Source organism: Enoplosus armatus, chromosome 16 (genome assembly GCF_043641665.1).
Source record: "Enoplosus armatus isolate fEnoArm2 chromosome 16, fEnoArm2.hap1, whole genome shotgun sequence".
Classification (NCBI taxonomy): domain Eukaryota; kingdom Metazoa; phylum Chordata; class Actinopteri; order Centrarchiformes; family Enoplosidae; genus Enoplosus; species Enoplosus armatus.
In genome coordinates this window covers 6,825,129-6,841,851 of record NC_092195.1, presented here as the reverse complement: position 1 = coordinate 6,841,851, position 16,723 = coordinate 6,825,129, and the positions used below count along the sequence as shown (strand labels likewise).

General features: G+C 41.3%; 1 protein-coding gene across 1 annotated transcript in view; it reads right to left on the bottom strand.

Annotated features, from left to right (window-relative positions):
• The window catches only part of csmd2 (CUB and Sushi multiple domains 2), a 217,233-nt gene that overhangs the window by 44,774 nt on the left and 155,736 nt on the right, over positions 1-16,723 (bottom strand). The window contains exons 34-43 of the mRNA XM_070921819.1: positions 12,231-12,326; positions 11,291-11,494; positions 10,282-10,406; positions 7,085-7,181; positions 6,356-6,460; positions 6,055-6,173; positions 4,467-4,536; positions 2,728-2,844; positions 2,268-2,477; positions 565-753 (exon numbers count right to left, since the gene is read on the bottom strand). Of these exons, the coding sequence (XP_070777920.1) occupies positions 565-753; positions 2,268-2,477; positions 2,728-2,844; positions 4,467-4,536; positions 6,055-6,173; positions 6,356-6,460; positions 7,085-7,181; positions 10,282-10,406; positions 11,291-11,494; positions 12,231-12,326 (1,332 nt within the window). The remainder of the gene's footprint in view (positions 1-564; positions 754-2,267; positions 2,478-2,727; positions 2,845-4,466; positions 4,537-6,054; positions 6,174-6,355; positions 6,461-7,084; positions 7,182-10,281; positions 10,407-11,290; positions 11,495-12,230; positions 12,327-16,723) is intronic.

Sequence of the window (16,723 nt, the reverse complement as noted above, 5' to 3'; positions counted from 1 at the left end):
AAGAAAATGTGTGAGAGAATAAAAGCTATCTCTTGTTCCCACTGCTTTTCACTCTGTTGCTCCTTCTCTCACTCGTATTTATCTCCCCGCACACCCATTCAGACTTCCAGTGTCATGGCCGTCACCTCCCTCTGTAATTTTGCCTGGCTTATTGAATAATCGACAGCTAGAGCGTGAGAATGTGGGTCAAGGACAAGGCCAAAGAAAGAGCATCCATTACTTTGCTTTTCAATTTAGCCTCCCTTTTATTTGTCTCCATTCCTCTTTAGCACAGTATTGATTTTCATTGAAGAATACTTTGCTTCATTAATGGGGGATGATAATTAAGTTGAACTGCATTATTCTGAATAGATAATCATTATCTCCATAGCGGCACTTTGCACTAATGATGTAATAGCTCTATACTTTCTAAACAGGAAGTTACCGTGTTATTACATAGCTTCCACATTAAAGCAGCAGTATAATTGGCCACTTGTTGGGAAGATTATTCTGTGTTCGAATTAATAAATGTGTTAAATTTGCACATTATGTGGGTATTGATAAGACATGTCTCACATCCCTTACCTTCGCAGCGAGGGAAGGGGTGATCCCAATTGCGCGTGGTGCCGTGCTCACAGGTGAGGATGGAATGTCCCATCAGCTGATACCCAGGCAGACACTCAAAGGAAATAGACTGGCCCACGTTGAAGCCAGCACCCACCACCACTCCGTAGCGGAAAGGCTCTGGATCGGGGCACTCCTGGAGCTCATAAGCTGAGGGAGAGAACAGCACATACATCAAGTCAGCTTCCATTTTTCCAATAAAGCCAGATACTTTTGTTCAGCCATTTAATAATATGGCAGTAACACAATTCCCACACACAGAAAAACATGTCTGTGCCTCTATATGCTCATGCCAACAAAGTAGATCAGGGAAGTTATTACTTCTAAGTGTTTAACAATCAATGTGGCCACCTACAGATGCTGACCACCTGACTGTTTCAGATTACTCGTTACTGCCTAAAGCTCGCAATCACTTCACACAACCACCACGGATTTGCCTCAGCATGTGAAAGCTCTGCTTCCAGTCAACGGAAGAGTCATAGCGCAGCGTCGTCTATTTTTATTTTTCCATCTTTAATTCACCTTCCTCATCTTTCTCTTGTTCTTCCTCCTTCTGCTCAACTTCCCACTCTCTCCTCCTCTTTTCAGAGGGTGGAGGAGTTTTCAGAGGGGAAAAAGATTGCCAGGGGCGGGTTTGACTTGTGCCAGAGGAGCATGATGCAGTCATCAGAAGTAGTGTGGGTAAATCATTTTTTCATTTTTTCTTTTTTCTCTTGGATACAAAAGCAAAGCAGGCAGTGAGCCTTGAAGAGCCAGGATATAAATATGACTAAAGAAATTGATTTCTATGGATCACAGATTCCCTTTGTAAGAGATGCAACTCATGCAAATACAGCAAAAAAAGGGGTATTTGCAAATATAATGCTTGATTTATATGCTAATGTAAACATAATTATGTAAATGAACAATGCTACCTTTCGATTTGCCGGCTTGTTTGTTGAATCAAAAAACACAAACTTTGTGTGCCTGTTGCACTTGCAGACAAGGGTAATTTATTCCTTGCAGATATGCAGATATGCAGTGAAGCATTTTATTGGCACATGGTGAAGGAAGGAATCTTTTAAGTGATCAACAGTTTTATATACAGGGATTTATAGATCTGGGGAATTTACTGGCTCTGTGGGCTGATTAGTCCGACACAGTCTGTTGTAGGGCTAATTCAGTAATGTTATGGCTTTACATGCATACACCTCACAGTGAAGTGACATTAATAGCACATAAGTGAACATGGAGAAAAAAAAAGGTAACACTCCCAGAGACACACTATTCATCTGTGTGACTTTCATTCTTATAGGGATTCTGTGATTGTGTGAATAGGTCTGATCATTATAGTTACATTCCCAGCACCTCTGCTGAACCACATTTCAGTGACAGCAAAGATGGTTTGAAGCAGCCAAAAGGCACCAGCAACACTGAAGTAATTACTAGTTTGATCAAGCTTTGCAGAAGAAAAGTAACTCACAATACTGATTCTGGCTCGGCTCTGCAATTAGCAAAATTTAGTCATGGTGATTATGCTCATTATTATAAATACATATTAACCAAGTCTATTTCTGTCTGAGACTATCCTAGGGCTGATCATAATTTCATGCTCCAATCTTCTGCATCTTTTACTAGGAGCTTTAAGTACACTTTCTTGCACATTCTCCTGTTTGGTCTCTTACCCTGGTACTCGAATCTGAACCCCGGTTTGTTCTGTGAGTGGTCACTATGGAAATATACTGTGGTCTCATGGGAGGTGGTGAGAAGGGAGGAGGTAATGTCCTGGCCGCTGAATCGACCAATCACTGCGCTCGTATCAAGGGGCCCGTTGCGTATCTCAAGGAAATCATGGTTGGCCTCGGTGGAGAAGTTTAGGAACTGCATGTGGGCTCCTGGGAAACGAAGAAAGAAGACGTGTTGAGAAAAGGGTGGGAGGAAATTAAAAAAGAAATGCCATCCTCTTCCTGAAATACTACTAAAGTACTCCCGCACAGGTGCTGAGATCTAAATGAGTTTAACCACATGCATCTACTACAAATGTTGTCATTCCACAATCCAGCCCCACATCTTATATAATTAAAGGTTCTTGAGTGTGGAAATGCCAAAGTGTAGAATGCTGTAAGAGCCTCTCACGAAGCTCACCGTAACCAACTGGCAGGTAAATTCTCCAGGTGCAGTCACTGTTGCTAGGGTAGTTGCCAGGGAAACCAGGACTGAGAATCATGCCCTCCATCTCCTCCCGGATTCCACCACATTGAGCTGGCAGAGGGCGGACAAAACATTTCATCAGCATCTGCAAACAGTGATTCTCCCAGATTAAAATAACATTACAAACATGGCTCACTACAGTTCTTTGTTTAGTGGGAGTGGGAATACCTGTAGTGCTGGCAGAAAATACATGCTGACTTTTTATGAGAAAGAAACGGTGTAGTATAATGTGAGTTAGTCACAGCATAGCAGAGGTGAAACATTTAGTCATTTTGAACTTAAATTCAAAAGCCTGTAAGGCTGAGGTGAGAAACCACAGACTGAAGCCAAACCCTGTTGTTGTGGGTTCACATTGCTTGAAGGCAAGATGAGATTGTTTTTGACTGATGTGCTCCAATCAATTCTAATAATAAGCACCTTCCCCTAAAACATAATCCTTTCATCACATTAAATGTCTCCTTTTTCAATCAAATCAATGTAGGTTCATTTTTTAATTAGCAATGATAACAACATGTTCAACAGAATTCAATGTAAAAACGACCAAATTAATGAGAATAGTTTAAACTGAAATATAAAGAGCCATCAAATGGTACAATTCATCTCACTTTTAAGGAACTATGGAGCTCTTTTCTTTCTACTTGAGATATCGAAGTGCCATGTACTATATCTTTGTCCAGCTCTTTATCCTTGTCTTTCATTGAAAACCAGTGCCGGATGAATGTTTCCTTGACTGAAATCAAGGACTAAGACTCAAAAGAGCTAGCGAAAAGGTGAAATGAGGAAAAAAAAAAAGTATGGAAATACTGAGTTAAAGCGATGACGGGATCAAGAAAGATGAAAAGAGTCTGATGCCAGAATTAAAAAGATGAAAGGATGCTGAAACTAATGGTAAAAGAATTAGCTGACTCAAGGAGAAAAAGAAAGACAGAGGTACTGCGAGGAAAAAAAGCAAACACAGTGAAAAAGATTAAGAAATAAATGGGACAAACAGCCGACATAAGTCAGAGGAAGGAGAAATCACACAGTGCTGTAGCATTGTGTTTCTGTAAGGAAGAAGTGAGGGGTTAAATGTTATCCTGTAGCAGCTCGACAAGCCAGAGGTAATCAGGAAACTGCTGATGCCTGTGAACACGATGAATCTTCCCTCGATTTCAACCAATCACGGTCTGAGATGGAACTAATTAGGCAATAGTAGGTTGTTCCAATAAGTGGAACCCATTTATCAAGGCACTCTCACAGGCAGGAAGACTTGAGGTGCAAAATGGGGAAGGAACCTAATGCAATTTCATTCAGTGTGTGCGCTAAGCTTTCAAGCTAGAAATATCAAACTCATTTTAAAAAGCAAAAGCTCTCAAACTCAAACAAAAACACTAACTAGTGAAATAGAACTTTGTTCATATCTCCTATTTTCTTCATTTTCTGATGGATTCAAGAGCTAGGTTATGTCTGTCATATAAAGTGTTTCTGTGTGTGAGCTGTGACACAGTATTGGAAAGCTAAAACGTATCTTCTTTCAAAGACTTATGATGACTTAAGCGCCTACGCGTATGCTTAGCTGGTGTGCTTGGCAAGGTAAAGGATACCTACAGGAAAAAGTAACAACGTAGAAAAATGTAGAAACTGAGGGAGGGCAGGACATGGAGGCAATTGCAGGAAAAAGAAGGCATTGTTACCTATGCAGAGAGGAGGTGGGTAGTTCCATCGTCTGACGGTTCCGGGCATACAGGTGATATGCGAGTTCCCCTGCACACACACAGAAACAGACAGAAAGACAAAAGTGCAACAAATAACAGGAGATTAATTAATTTGTTCTCCCCACTGTCACTCATCTGTTGCTCCAATTATTTGAACCTGCTGCCTGTCTCCACATGACTTCACGTGGCGACTAAACGACTACATCCATCTGAAGTGACAGAATAATAGCGAGGGAGCATCACAGGCATATTAAGGAACATTTATTGTTGCACTGCCAAAATAAGCGCTACAGCATCTTTCCTGAAAGCTCTGCAATTGAGTCAAAGCTAACTCACCATAAAGATTACGCATTTGATAATAACAAAAAAATCTGATGTCAGAACATAATGGACTGACTCAGCTGACCTTTTCTGAAAACACATCTATAGTCATAGTCAGAGTAAGCCTGACACCCACTCTACTAAGACATAAGATACTGGAGGAGTAAGACAACATGCTGGTGAAGTCTTTAGAACTGTTATAAAGCGCTCACACGTCTCACTGATTAAGGACGGCTACTGCAATGGTTGACAATGATTTCAGATATTTTCAAGTTGAAAATGAATTGAAATAATTCTCCCAATCCTTTTTTGCTAAAACCTGCTTCTTGTGCTGCTGCTATCAAACATCACCAAAACTCTTTGTCACAGCCATTTGACTATATTATGTCTATTACAATAAAACAATGCAAAGCAAAACCAGTTGAAAAGAAGGGGAACATGGACCAAACTTAGTTTTTCTGGGTGGCAACACTTGATGGACTTGTGTAGTGTAGCGTGGAGAGGGGACTTTCAAATAGAATTTGTGTGAATTACTGCATCCAATGTGTTCCACAGATGTCACCATCTGCCTCCTGAAGCCCAGATGACTAAAGGGAAAGCACTGGAGGATGTGAAGAACACAGTCAAACTGGGAGGCAGAGCAGAATTCTGAGTTTATAGCACCACGTCCTATAAATTATTGGCAGCAGATGGAGGATGCTTGTCCAGGTACCTATCCTGCCTTTGGCTATACTTATTTGAGCAACTTAAGGGGAAAACTGTCATCCAGGGTGGATGACAGAGGTGAATCATGACATTCATCCCTTAATCTATACATAGACAGTTTTTGCAAAACACTGAGCTCAGCACATGCATAATTTGGTCACAGGAAAAGAGATGCAAATAATGGCTACACATTCCCTAACTGGCATCTATTAATGCTAAAGTCCGAGTACTCATACACATATTATTGCTAATATGTTTACATTGATTTGACATTAACATAATCAGAGCATACAGTTCACTGCTGTAAAAATTTTTATCTGAAATGAACCTAAAATGTCTGGCTACGTGATCCAGTCCATCCAGTCTTTGTGCCATTTTGCTTTGTCCACTATTGTAAAATGTGATCCCTGCTTGAGGGGGATAACCGAAGAAAAGAACGACTGACAAGAGTGACACTGACAAAGGCAATAAAAAGGATAAGCATCTGGGTGGTTTCGTGGTCATTTATGACTGAACCATATCTGAAGCTTGGAGATGTTACCTGTAGAGTGTATCCGGGTTCACACTGGAAAGACACCACATTATTCATCTGAAGACGCTCCCCAACCTTGATGCCGTTCATAGGAACCACAGGCTCTGGACAGTTTGTCAGAGACACCGCTGAGGGGATAAAGAAGAGATGAAAACAGACAGAGAAAAAAGAAAGGCAACTTAATAATTTCACAGCAAACATAAAGGATAGGGTTAAAAAAAGTCATAATGCAAAATGTGACTAAAACATTGCAGGAAAGACATCTGACCCTGGGGAGAAAGACTACCAGCAAGATAAGAACTGTACTTACTTTTGTATTCCAGCCTGAATCCAGCTGCAGACACACTAATATCAGAGAAAAAGTGGAGGTAGAGTTGGTTGGAGGTGCTGTTGAGGAGAGCTGGGACCGTGGTGCCTTGGGGAGAAGATTAATAGTGGAGTTTAGAAGTGCTATCTCCTTCATAGGCCGACCATAACTAACTGTATAAGCTACTGGCAAATAGCTGAAACGCTTGTTCTTTTTACGTTTGCAGATTTAAGAGAGTGTGTGTGTGTTTGTGTGTGTGCATGCAGCATAAATGTATGCATGAATGGTTATTTATAGGTGCATTAGGATATTTTGGGAAGCAGAGGCATAACAGCGTGATCTACTCGCTTTTAACAAGACAAAGAACAGAGGCATTTGTTCCTTCCAATGTGTGGCTATGTAATCAGCAGATAATGAAAGAAAACAAAAAAAAAACCCCATCACACAATAAAATCACATGCTCTACAGATACTGTATGACCTTAAATTGGTCGTTTAATAACTCAAATTTGTGAGCCTGGCATTTCTCTTTCATCTCTTTACTTCAGGGTACATCTAACATTTACTTTTGGTTGTGTTCCAAGCACAAACAAAAGGAGAATTCCCAGCTGCTGTATCATCACTATGAGGGGAGTAACACAGTCATAGAAACTGTAAACAGATGTTCACTTCAACTCCACACAGAAAAGGCCAACAATTGCAAGAAAATAAATGCACACATGTACAGCAATACCTGAGAAGCTGCCCAGCATGGTGTCAGTGTTGTCTCCTCCGTCAAACACCTCCAGTGAGTCCCAGTTCTGCTCTGTGACAAAGCTGATTACCTGGATCTGAGACAGGGAAGAGACAGACAGACAGCGGGGATGGAAGAGGAACACTATTAGCGAAACTCACTCATATTATGAAACAGACTCATAATATATGTAGTGAATACTTGGAAGGAATTGAATAAAAGCTATAAAGTGCATGTTTTGGTTAAATGGAAGTATATTGATGACATAATTATGTATGATTCCAGTGAATATACATTGTTGTACTGATTAATGTGGTGCTTTTGTTTTCTCCTGGCATTTTGAGATGTGAAGCCTCTCTATGAGCTGTAGGTGAAACTCACTCACTCACTTACTCACAGGACAATTAGCTAGGCGTGCTCCAATACGTTCTTTGCAGTCACGTGATTCCAATGATGCTCGAAATTGAGGCATTTGAGGTCACAATGAACTTTGACCTTTGAGTCAAAAGTGTCAACTATTCAGTATCCGACCAACTGTGAAATATGGTCACAATCTCCCCTTCTGTTCCTGAGTTATGGTGTTGAATAACGGCCAAAAAAGTGTTTTTCTCAGGACATTATGATGTCACAGTGATGTTGACCTATGACCTTTTGGTAAAAAAATGTCATCATTTCATCATTGTATCCCATCAAACATCTGTGTGAAATTTTGTCAGAATTACCACATAAATTCTTGAGTTATGGCCAAAAACATGTTTTATGCAGTCACAGTGACCGTGCCCTTTGACAACCAAATTCTAATCAGTTCATCGTCGAGTCCAAGTGGACGTATTTGAAATAGAAATTCTCTCAAGGCGTTCCTGAGACATCACATTCACGAGGATGGAACAGCTAGACAGACGGACAACCCGAATACATAATGCCTCCTGCCACGGCTATGGAGAGACAGAGGCATTAAAGGATGGGACATAGGGAGCGGAGCAGAGCAGTAACAGTAGGGTCAGGGGTGTGTATGTGTAGGAAAATCAAAAATGAGGTTGAAGGATCGAAGATTGCTGAGTGGGAGAACACAACATAAAAGGGTGCATGTGATAAAGGGAACACAGTGTAAAGAACTCAAAAAAATGGCCATTTGACAAGTAACTACTCTCACCTTCAGAGCAGCAGTTGTCCCGGCCCTGACACAGTTAACTCCTTGTCAAAATGTCACATAAAGGCATTTCCCAGCATGACAAACATCCTAAAAGTCAACCATTTTCAATCCTCCCCTTTGTACTTTAGAGTGCCTTGAAAGGCTCATATAACTTTTTTGTCTTTTTATACTGTTCTAAGTACATAAAGCGTGAAAAATGAAAATCAAAGCCATGAAGGACTTGCCACTGTTGAGAAAAATGGTACCACATACTGTAAGGATAGCTTTTTGTATTCTCACAATCCAGGTTGCCTAAATGATGGATTTTAAAACTTTGAAAGGTGACCAAAGGAAGTGGTAGGCTTACCCCTAATATGTAAAATTTCCAGAGCACCATGTGGACACTGTACCCTGTGCCATCCTCCGTCTTTAGCTAAAGTTCATCCATTTCTCCTTCATTCTTTTACCCTCGCTTTCTGTTCCCTCTCACATTCATTCGTCGTCTGTCTCTGATGGTTATAGATCGGATACGAGCCAGTTAAAGGGGCGGTGGGGGCTCTGGCGCATCCCGGGGAGACGGCGCAGATCACAGATTGATCTTTCATTAGGGGGCCACGGCAAATGTGCCGGCGATGCACCTCACTCCTTTAAGTTCTATTCTGGATCGTGACACTCCAATCTAATGTGTCTCTGCTAGCTGGTAGAAGGGGAGCAACGGTGAGGAAGACAGAGAGAAAGAGATGAGGTGGAGTAGAAATAGTAGGGATGAGGAACATAGACACAGAGCAGCAAACCCTCTACAGTTAGCACGTCACATTTTGGTAGCAACCCCTTGAGGAGGTGTGTGTGTCTGGGTGTGTAATGTTGGCCCATAGAACACAAACTCTCATATCATTACCAGACTATACTGATGTCAGTCATGCTGTTTGCCTTTCAGAGGGTGTGCGTGCAGTCAGCTCTCTGCTCTTATTCTTGGGCTATTTTACCTCCAAGCTATTGCGATTAGTGTGTAGCACAGCATGCTAAGTGCGCCTGTGGGCCATCTTGTTTATTTGACCTGCAAGGACAGTCAGCTGAGGTAGAGGAGCTAATAGCTAAGGGACGGCACCGAGGTCATTAGCCACAGAGGCTAAAGCATAAGCCTAAAAACTTTCCGTTGGGCAGATCCACGGGGACCTTGCCCAGGTTCCTGGTGGAGTTCCATCACACACGCATCAAAGAATAAGAATATGCAAACTGAATTAACTACCAAGAAAGAAAAAGCAAAGTAATTGAAGAGGCAATTATATACAAATTTATTTCAGGTTGTGCAATCTTTCTGGTATAGAGATCTGCAAAATGAAATTCTGAGCCTCTGTGAAGTCTATAGACTCTATCATTTAGCAGCTCCCCTGCACCCTGAGAACTGTAAATGCTATACCTTGATGTACTAAGGGTAGCTCTGTTAATTAGCCCTTGGTAAGCTGAAAACATATCATTACGCAGGAGCGTGTTGACAAGACCATGCAGGGCTGTAAAGGCCACAGGCTAAAGGTAAATAAAATATGTTAATTCCTTTAACAGTTGGACCAGGGACTGTTTTAAAAAGGGGTTGTTCAATTAGTTTCAAGTTAACAGACCGGTCCCTGGAAAATATTATAGACTAACATGCTGACAGTAGGCAGATATAAAACTAAAACCGTGCAATCTAAATCTGTTCTTACATTTTTATACATCTGTAGTATACCTGAGTGGATTTTGTTTCTTTTCCTTCCCAAAACACAGAGTTTGACTTCTCGTGACATCTAAGGTCTTTGATCTGAACAGTTAACATTTTGTCACACGTCTTGTTCCCCATGAGCTGGTATCCTGGCTTTCAATATTTGTAGACTACTATGAGAGGGTTACTTCCTTGGGTTGCATGTGGACTGGAAATATGGGATTGGATTTGGGATGGGTTTGGGGATGTAATGTTTTCACACTCTCAGTCAGTCTCTTATTGACTCATGGATTTAACTCATTTTTGCTCATCTGATTATTATAATTCAGTCACCCAGATGCCAGGTAGAAACTCCATTATACAAACCTGGATTCCTGATCCTTCAGGAACAGTGATCTTCCAGACACAGTTGAGGCTGTTGAGGTAAGGCTCAGGAAAGCCAGGAGATAAGATGGTGCCAGTTCGATGGGTCAGATTGCCTCCACATGGAACTGCAGGAAAAAAGGGACAGGGAGGAAAAGATGTAAATCAAATTAGCAGTGTGCCAAATGGATCATGGCTCCACTGGGATGTACAAAGATGTAGGGAGAGGAAGATTAGGTATATGCATACCAGCATGCATAAATTTGCACACTGAAATTACTATTAAAAAATATGTTAATATTAATCTTCCTCCTTAATCTTTTTCCCCAAACATAGATGTGATTCTGCTTTTAGGATTAAGGAATAAGTGTCAATATTGCAAACAGGATGAAGATCACACAACAAGTTAACCAAAAGATAAGGGAAAAAAAATCATGACAGAATAGTTTATTAAGAAAGAGAAGCTTAATTATCTAAGCACGCGTACATTATAATAGACACACTGTAACACTCCTAAGGTGTGTTTACAGTCTTCAAACACTGTCCTCCCAGCTTGTTCTGCACATTTACACATCTGGTGACAGCATAGGAGCATCTGCTCCAGCTGTATGTGTGTGGGAGTGTGTCTTTGTATTTATGAGTGGATATCTCCATGTGAGTGTGTGTCTGTGTGCATTTGTGACCCTCAGCACCACCTGCCACCTGTGTGTCGCGTAGCTGAATCTCGCTGTATCGCTACAGGCAATGGCTGGCAGCCCACATCTGTGTCAGAGTAACGAGAGTCTGACACTCAAAGCAAGTGGGAGAGACGCAGCGACAGAGGGAGAGATGGGAAGAAAGTGAGGAAAGGAACAAACAAACAAATAAAGACAGAAACCGAGAAAGAAAGCAAGAGAAACAAACAAACAAACAATATAAAACACACACAGACTGGATGGCAAGTGTTTAGTGTGTGTGTGTGTGTGTGTTTGAGACTCTGTTTGTTGTCTGTGTTTGAGTATTCAGGCCCTACCTATACAGCTGGGTATGGAGCTGTTCCATTGTGCCAGGGCATTGGGGACTGTCAAACATTCAATGGCACTCGATCCTTCCAGCACATAACCTGGGCTGCACTCAAAGCGGATCACAGCGCCAACAGCGAAGTTGTTACCCATGCGGCGGCCATTCCGGGGCTCAGGGACTGAGCTGCACTGGGTGGCGCTGGTCCGTGGCACAGCTTTGGAGGGAAAAACAGGGTGATTATAGGTGGCTGTTGTTGATTTGAAGTCATTATCTGTGTCATCTCCAAGAAAATATAAGGCTGTTTTGTTTCTCTCTGCTACTGATTATCCTGTAGCCAGTTCATGATAGATATTACGATTAGTTTTCCAAACACTCTAAGAATCCCACCAAATGAGATACAAACAATGGAGTGATTTGTTAGAAAAGTTCACATTCACATGACGATCACACTGTGTCCCAAACAGATAATACAAAATATAGCTTCTCTTTGCCTTGTGGTTCCACCAGCTAACTTACAATAAAATACAAAACATGAATTATTTATTCATTAAACTTTCTCCAGAGCTGCCATTGCCTTTGGATATCTGCAGCAAATGTCATTTCTGGTACAGAGCATTGGCTCTTTAAGGAAAATAAGAATTCAAGAGAAAAGTCCCTCTTAGGGGAATAGAAGAGCAGGGGAGTTTAAGCACAACCTTTTCAACAGACTGCTACACTTCTACAGTGTTAATGCTCCCGAGCACACGCTTCTGCCGACACACACACACACACAGACACACGTACATCACAGCTGAAACAGTGGCTGAAGGCGAATCCTTTGGAAATCAGTCAGAAAGTCATCTATTATGGAGGGGAACTGTGGCTGTTCGAACACAGGGAATCCAAAAGAAACATGGCAGTAGGATTTGTTTGTGTGCAGTTGTGCGTGTGCCTGTGTGTTACACACTTACCCTGGTAGACCAGGTGGAACCCTCTAGAGCTGGATTGGCCTTTGGAGGTGAAGCGGATCACGATTTGGTTGGAGGTTGCTAATGGCAACGACTCGCCTGAGATGGGGAAAAGTTGAAGAAACAGTTTGTAATGTTCAGTTTATATTGGTGTGGGCACACATCACTGTTTCTAGCAGCATAATTACCATCTAATCACCTACGCAGTTAAGTAACTAAAACCTCCTGCATCTGTTTCGTGCAATACAATCTGAGTGTGAATATTAGTGACTATTTTAAGGACTCAATCTGTCTGTCCTGCATGACACTTGTAAGTGTAAATGCAAGTGCAAGAATTGTGCTAATGATTGTGTGAAAGGGGACATAACTGCAGGTCTGTGAATATGGATATATTTGGAAGCTATGTTCATGTGCAGCACTGCAGGAAAGTGCGAAAAAATAGTACGTAGATATCTGACTTGAGTGAAAATCTGCTGTTCAGTCCAGAGCAGTGCCAGGTGAAAATATAACATGTGAAGATATAACATGCTTGTAAGGCTTTATAAGGCATACTGAGCATATCGCAATATGCAAATGCATGGCGATTATTAAGATTATCCCAATATTTTACTGTCATACAGGTCTTTGCTTATCTGCTATGCTTATTGGTTAGCCAACAATTTCCTCCTGTGTCCCTTGTCACTAAATGGGAGTCCTGATTATTGGCACTGATACCATTGTGTCACAGGTTCAGCTGAGCGCCTGACTGCAGTCTGCCTACAGCGTATCAAGTCATGTTCTGGGAGCTAAGCAGCTACTTTTGATCAGCATGTGAGGCTTAAACTACGTCAGCTCACTGTCAAGTTCTTGTTTTTAGAAATTTTTCTAATTTACAGTTAATGTCTTTGTCTCTCTCTGTACACATTCACAATTAACAAATCATTACTGGAAAATGTGCAGCTGGTTTGAAATCTAAGTGCTGTAGAACCAGCTGCAGAGATCACACCTCCCCTGGCTTTTCTTCATCGGCTGTGTGTGAATACAGAATCAAATTGGTCGGGTTTATCACCTGCAGCGTAAGGCTCTCCACAATCAAGCTCCGGCTTACATTCAGGAAGTGTTAACAGCATACTGTACAGGCAGGACACTAAGGTCACCCGACCAGAGCTTAGTGGCTGTCCATCTGTCAAAACTCAAGACCATGGGTGATCGAGCTTTTGTTGTTGTCGCTCGCAGGTTTTGGAGCAGCACATTTGGTCAGGTTTTGTTTTATTTGGCTTCTGAAAACCTATTCGTGCAGAAAGGCCTCACATTTGTGTTTTGTTTGTGCGTGAAATTAGTTTTTTTAACTGAAATGTAATGCAGTTTGTGAGATTTTTAAACATTGCATTAGGGACTATTTGCTGAGAAATGTAGGGGATTAATACTTTATGGGGCTACTGTAAGTTTATTATAAAAACATTTATCTGTGCCAAAATTTTAAATCTTACTATAAATCAAATCCTTTGACAGAGGATATATGATTACCTGCTATCCCCATCGGCTTATAGAGTAATTAAAGACAAGGAAAAGCCCCATGATGTATCTACTGTGGTGGAAAACCATTTGTTGACTGACGTAGAACATGTTACAAAGTGTGAGCATCTCTGTCTCTGCCTCTCTGTCTCTCTCTCAGTGTGCTCCTGACTGGCTCTCTGCAGTGGATCTCATTACTCTGCGTCTGCTTGCTGTCACACTGTAGTGCGAGGCAGACGTGCTTAACCCCAGAGGCAACATCTGTGTGTGTGTGTGTGAGTCTATCCTGTGCGTGCATGTTTTTGCTCAGATTCTTTCGTGGGTGAATATTTATGCGCCTTTAAGTGTGGCGTCCTGACATAGCTCCGATGACACCGTTTCTTAATGCGTCATCGCCGTGACTGTTCGAGCTCCACTGTAGGATCCCTAAGGCATGCTGGGTAGTTTATTAGAGGGAGCCCTTCCTGCGTGCTATCATGGTGACAGTGTTTCATAATTTGCTGTGCTCGGCAGGTATTCATCCAGACAGATCAAACATATGTCAGCATGTAACTTATCAACCCTCTGGCCACTTTCCAATCCAAACCACTTTGCCCTTAAAATGATCCTCTATGCTGTCATGTGAAAGACTTACAAGGACAGATATGGCTTTGGCTGGAAGTCAATGATCAAAAGTCAGTGGCGGTTGTTGTTGGTGTGCACTGGTTCAGATAGAGCAGTCATGGGGATAAATGTCAGAGATTAACGCTCCAGCTGTTAAACCACAGCTCAAACAGGTTTACAGCTGGAAACAGAGTTAGTGCAGCACCACTCTGTTTTATGGGAAGAGATTTTTACATTTTAGGAATACATGTTTTCATTCAGCAGCATGCTTGCAGTGAAACAAAAGTTGCACATGTGCATTAGCATTAAAAGTGGTAAAACGTAAATGTAGTTGAATTAAAACAGACTCCCTATTCACACTTAAAATGAGAGCCCAAGAGAGGGACAATTGACTGAAAAAAACCCCAATCAATTCAAAAATTAGCATTAAGATACGTCTCTGATTTCTTGATTCAGTCCTTTTGTCCTTTCTGCCTACACGTTGTCTCTTTCTCTTTCTGCATTTCCCACCTTTTACCATTCACTTACTCAACTCTCCCTTTCCTGTCATTTTACTCTATTTGTCACCACCTCCTCAGATAAATTCACAATCACTACCTTTTCTTCTCAAAAAGAGTGACTTGCCTCGCCAGACATGACAGTAATGAAAACATACTGTCGAATGCTACACTTCATTTAATATGCTTCTCAAGGTCAGCATAATCACAGCAACCTACCTTGTGTTTTGACTACTGTACTTTGCCATGCTTGACAAATAATGTCCTGCCAACCACTAAAATACTCATTACCTGACTATATATTTACTGCACATAATGACAGCTTGTACTTTTAGACTGTATGGGTAAATTTCTTGCTTTTTAAGCTTGCAGATGTGTATGTTAGTGGATTTGTGAGCTTCGGTGTATCTGCGTGGTAGATGCAGGTACGCACTTCCAGATTATGCTTAATTCATGCTAGTTATGCCTGCGCGCACTGGTTCTTCAGCACCGTTGTCTGTGTGGGCTAAAAGTCTCTCTTCCCTTGCCAAAGTGTGTCAGATCTGCTCTGCCATGCCTGGTTAGAGTGCGCTGTGAACCTGCCGCCAGGAGTCCGCAGTTAATATAGCGTCCTGTTTATTGAGCTGTAAACTGGATTTTCTGAGGCTGCCCTGGACACAAACCAAAGTAATCATTTTGCTTTTGTCAAGCCACAGGGCGGGGGCAGGCTGAGATGGAGAGCTGCCCTAAACTCGCACACCTTCTCACTCGACCCCTCCTGAAAAGTCGGACCTCCCCTATTCAAGCCATTTCTTTTGTCGCCCGTTAACACAGTTGTGGCATTTATTACATTCATACATCTTCAGTTTTACAATACTGTTGCAACAGAAATTATTTGTTCTCCTTCACCTTCTGACTTTTAGCCTCATAACAGTTATTCTGTTTGCTGTTTGCTCCACCATAACTGCTTCATTCAGTTCTTCTATATTTGTGTACTGTGTTCTAGACTTCTATTAATTGATTAATTAAAATTTGCTAAGAGGGCTATTCAGGCAGCCATCACTTCATTCAGGGACTTTCTAGATTTAGAAATTATTTAGGATTAAGAATAAAACTAAGGTTAGGATTATGCCCAGGTAAAGGTAAAGAATAAGATCAAAGTAAATTCAGGGTTGGGGCAAGGAGCTATGGTAATGATTGGTTGGGAAAGACAGTAGTCAATAGTGTAGTAGTGAAATGTTTCTCACAAACTTGGTTGAACGTTTTCTTGTGTCTTTAAATTAACTTCCCAGGAATATACTGTTGCTTTTCATGGAGAACTGGAAAACTAAACTGTGAATAATTAATCAGAAAATGGTCTGAATTATAATTTTTTTTGTTGTCTTCAATGTGTGATGGATTATGTGGTTTTGTTATTGAATAAAATAATAAAAATAAAAGTATTACAAACATTTGTGAAAGCATGTGGCCATATTTTTTGTGCTTATTTGAGGCCATTACTGCAAGCGATGGCATGGAAGGGGGGATCCGTGCAGCAATTTTGGCTTTATTTCGGATTTAGACTGTTGCATGAAAAAGTAAAAAGTAAAAAAAAATAAAAAATCAATGTAATACCCACGCTTTAAGGTTGTCATTCACTATTTGTGGTAATGTTAATGCAGCTTTGAGTAGGTCTCTTTGTTTCAGGTCTTTAAGCAAAAAAGCAGTTATTTTTCTTGATGAAAGGGAGTGAGGAAATCCCTATCTCATTTCCCTGACTTAAACCGGCACACAAGTGTGTGTGTGTGTGTGTGTGTGCGCGCGAGTGCACTTGTTTGCCTACATAACTGCATCTGTATATATCCTGAGAGTTGACGTGTGTGTTAGTGTAATACCAATGCAGGTGTACGTGCATGCAAGTCTTGCGCCTGTCTGCTGATATGT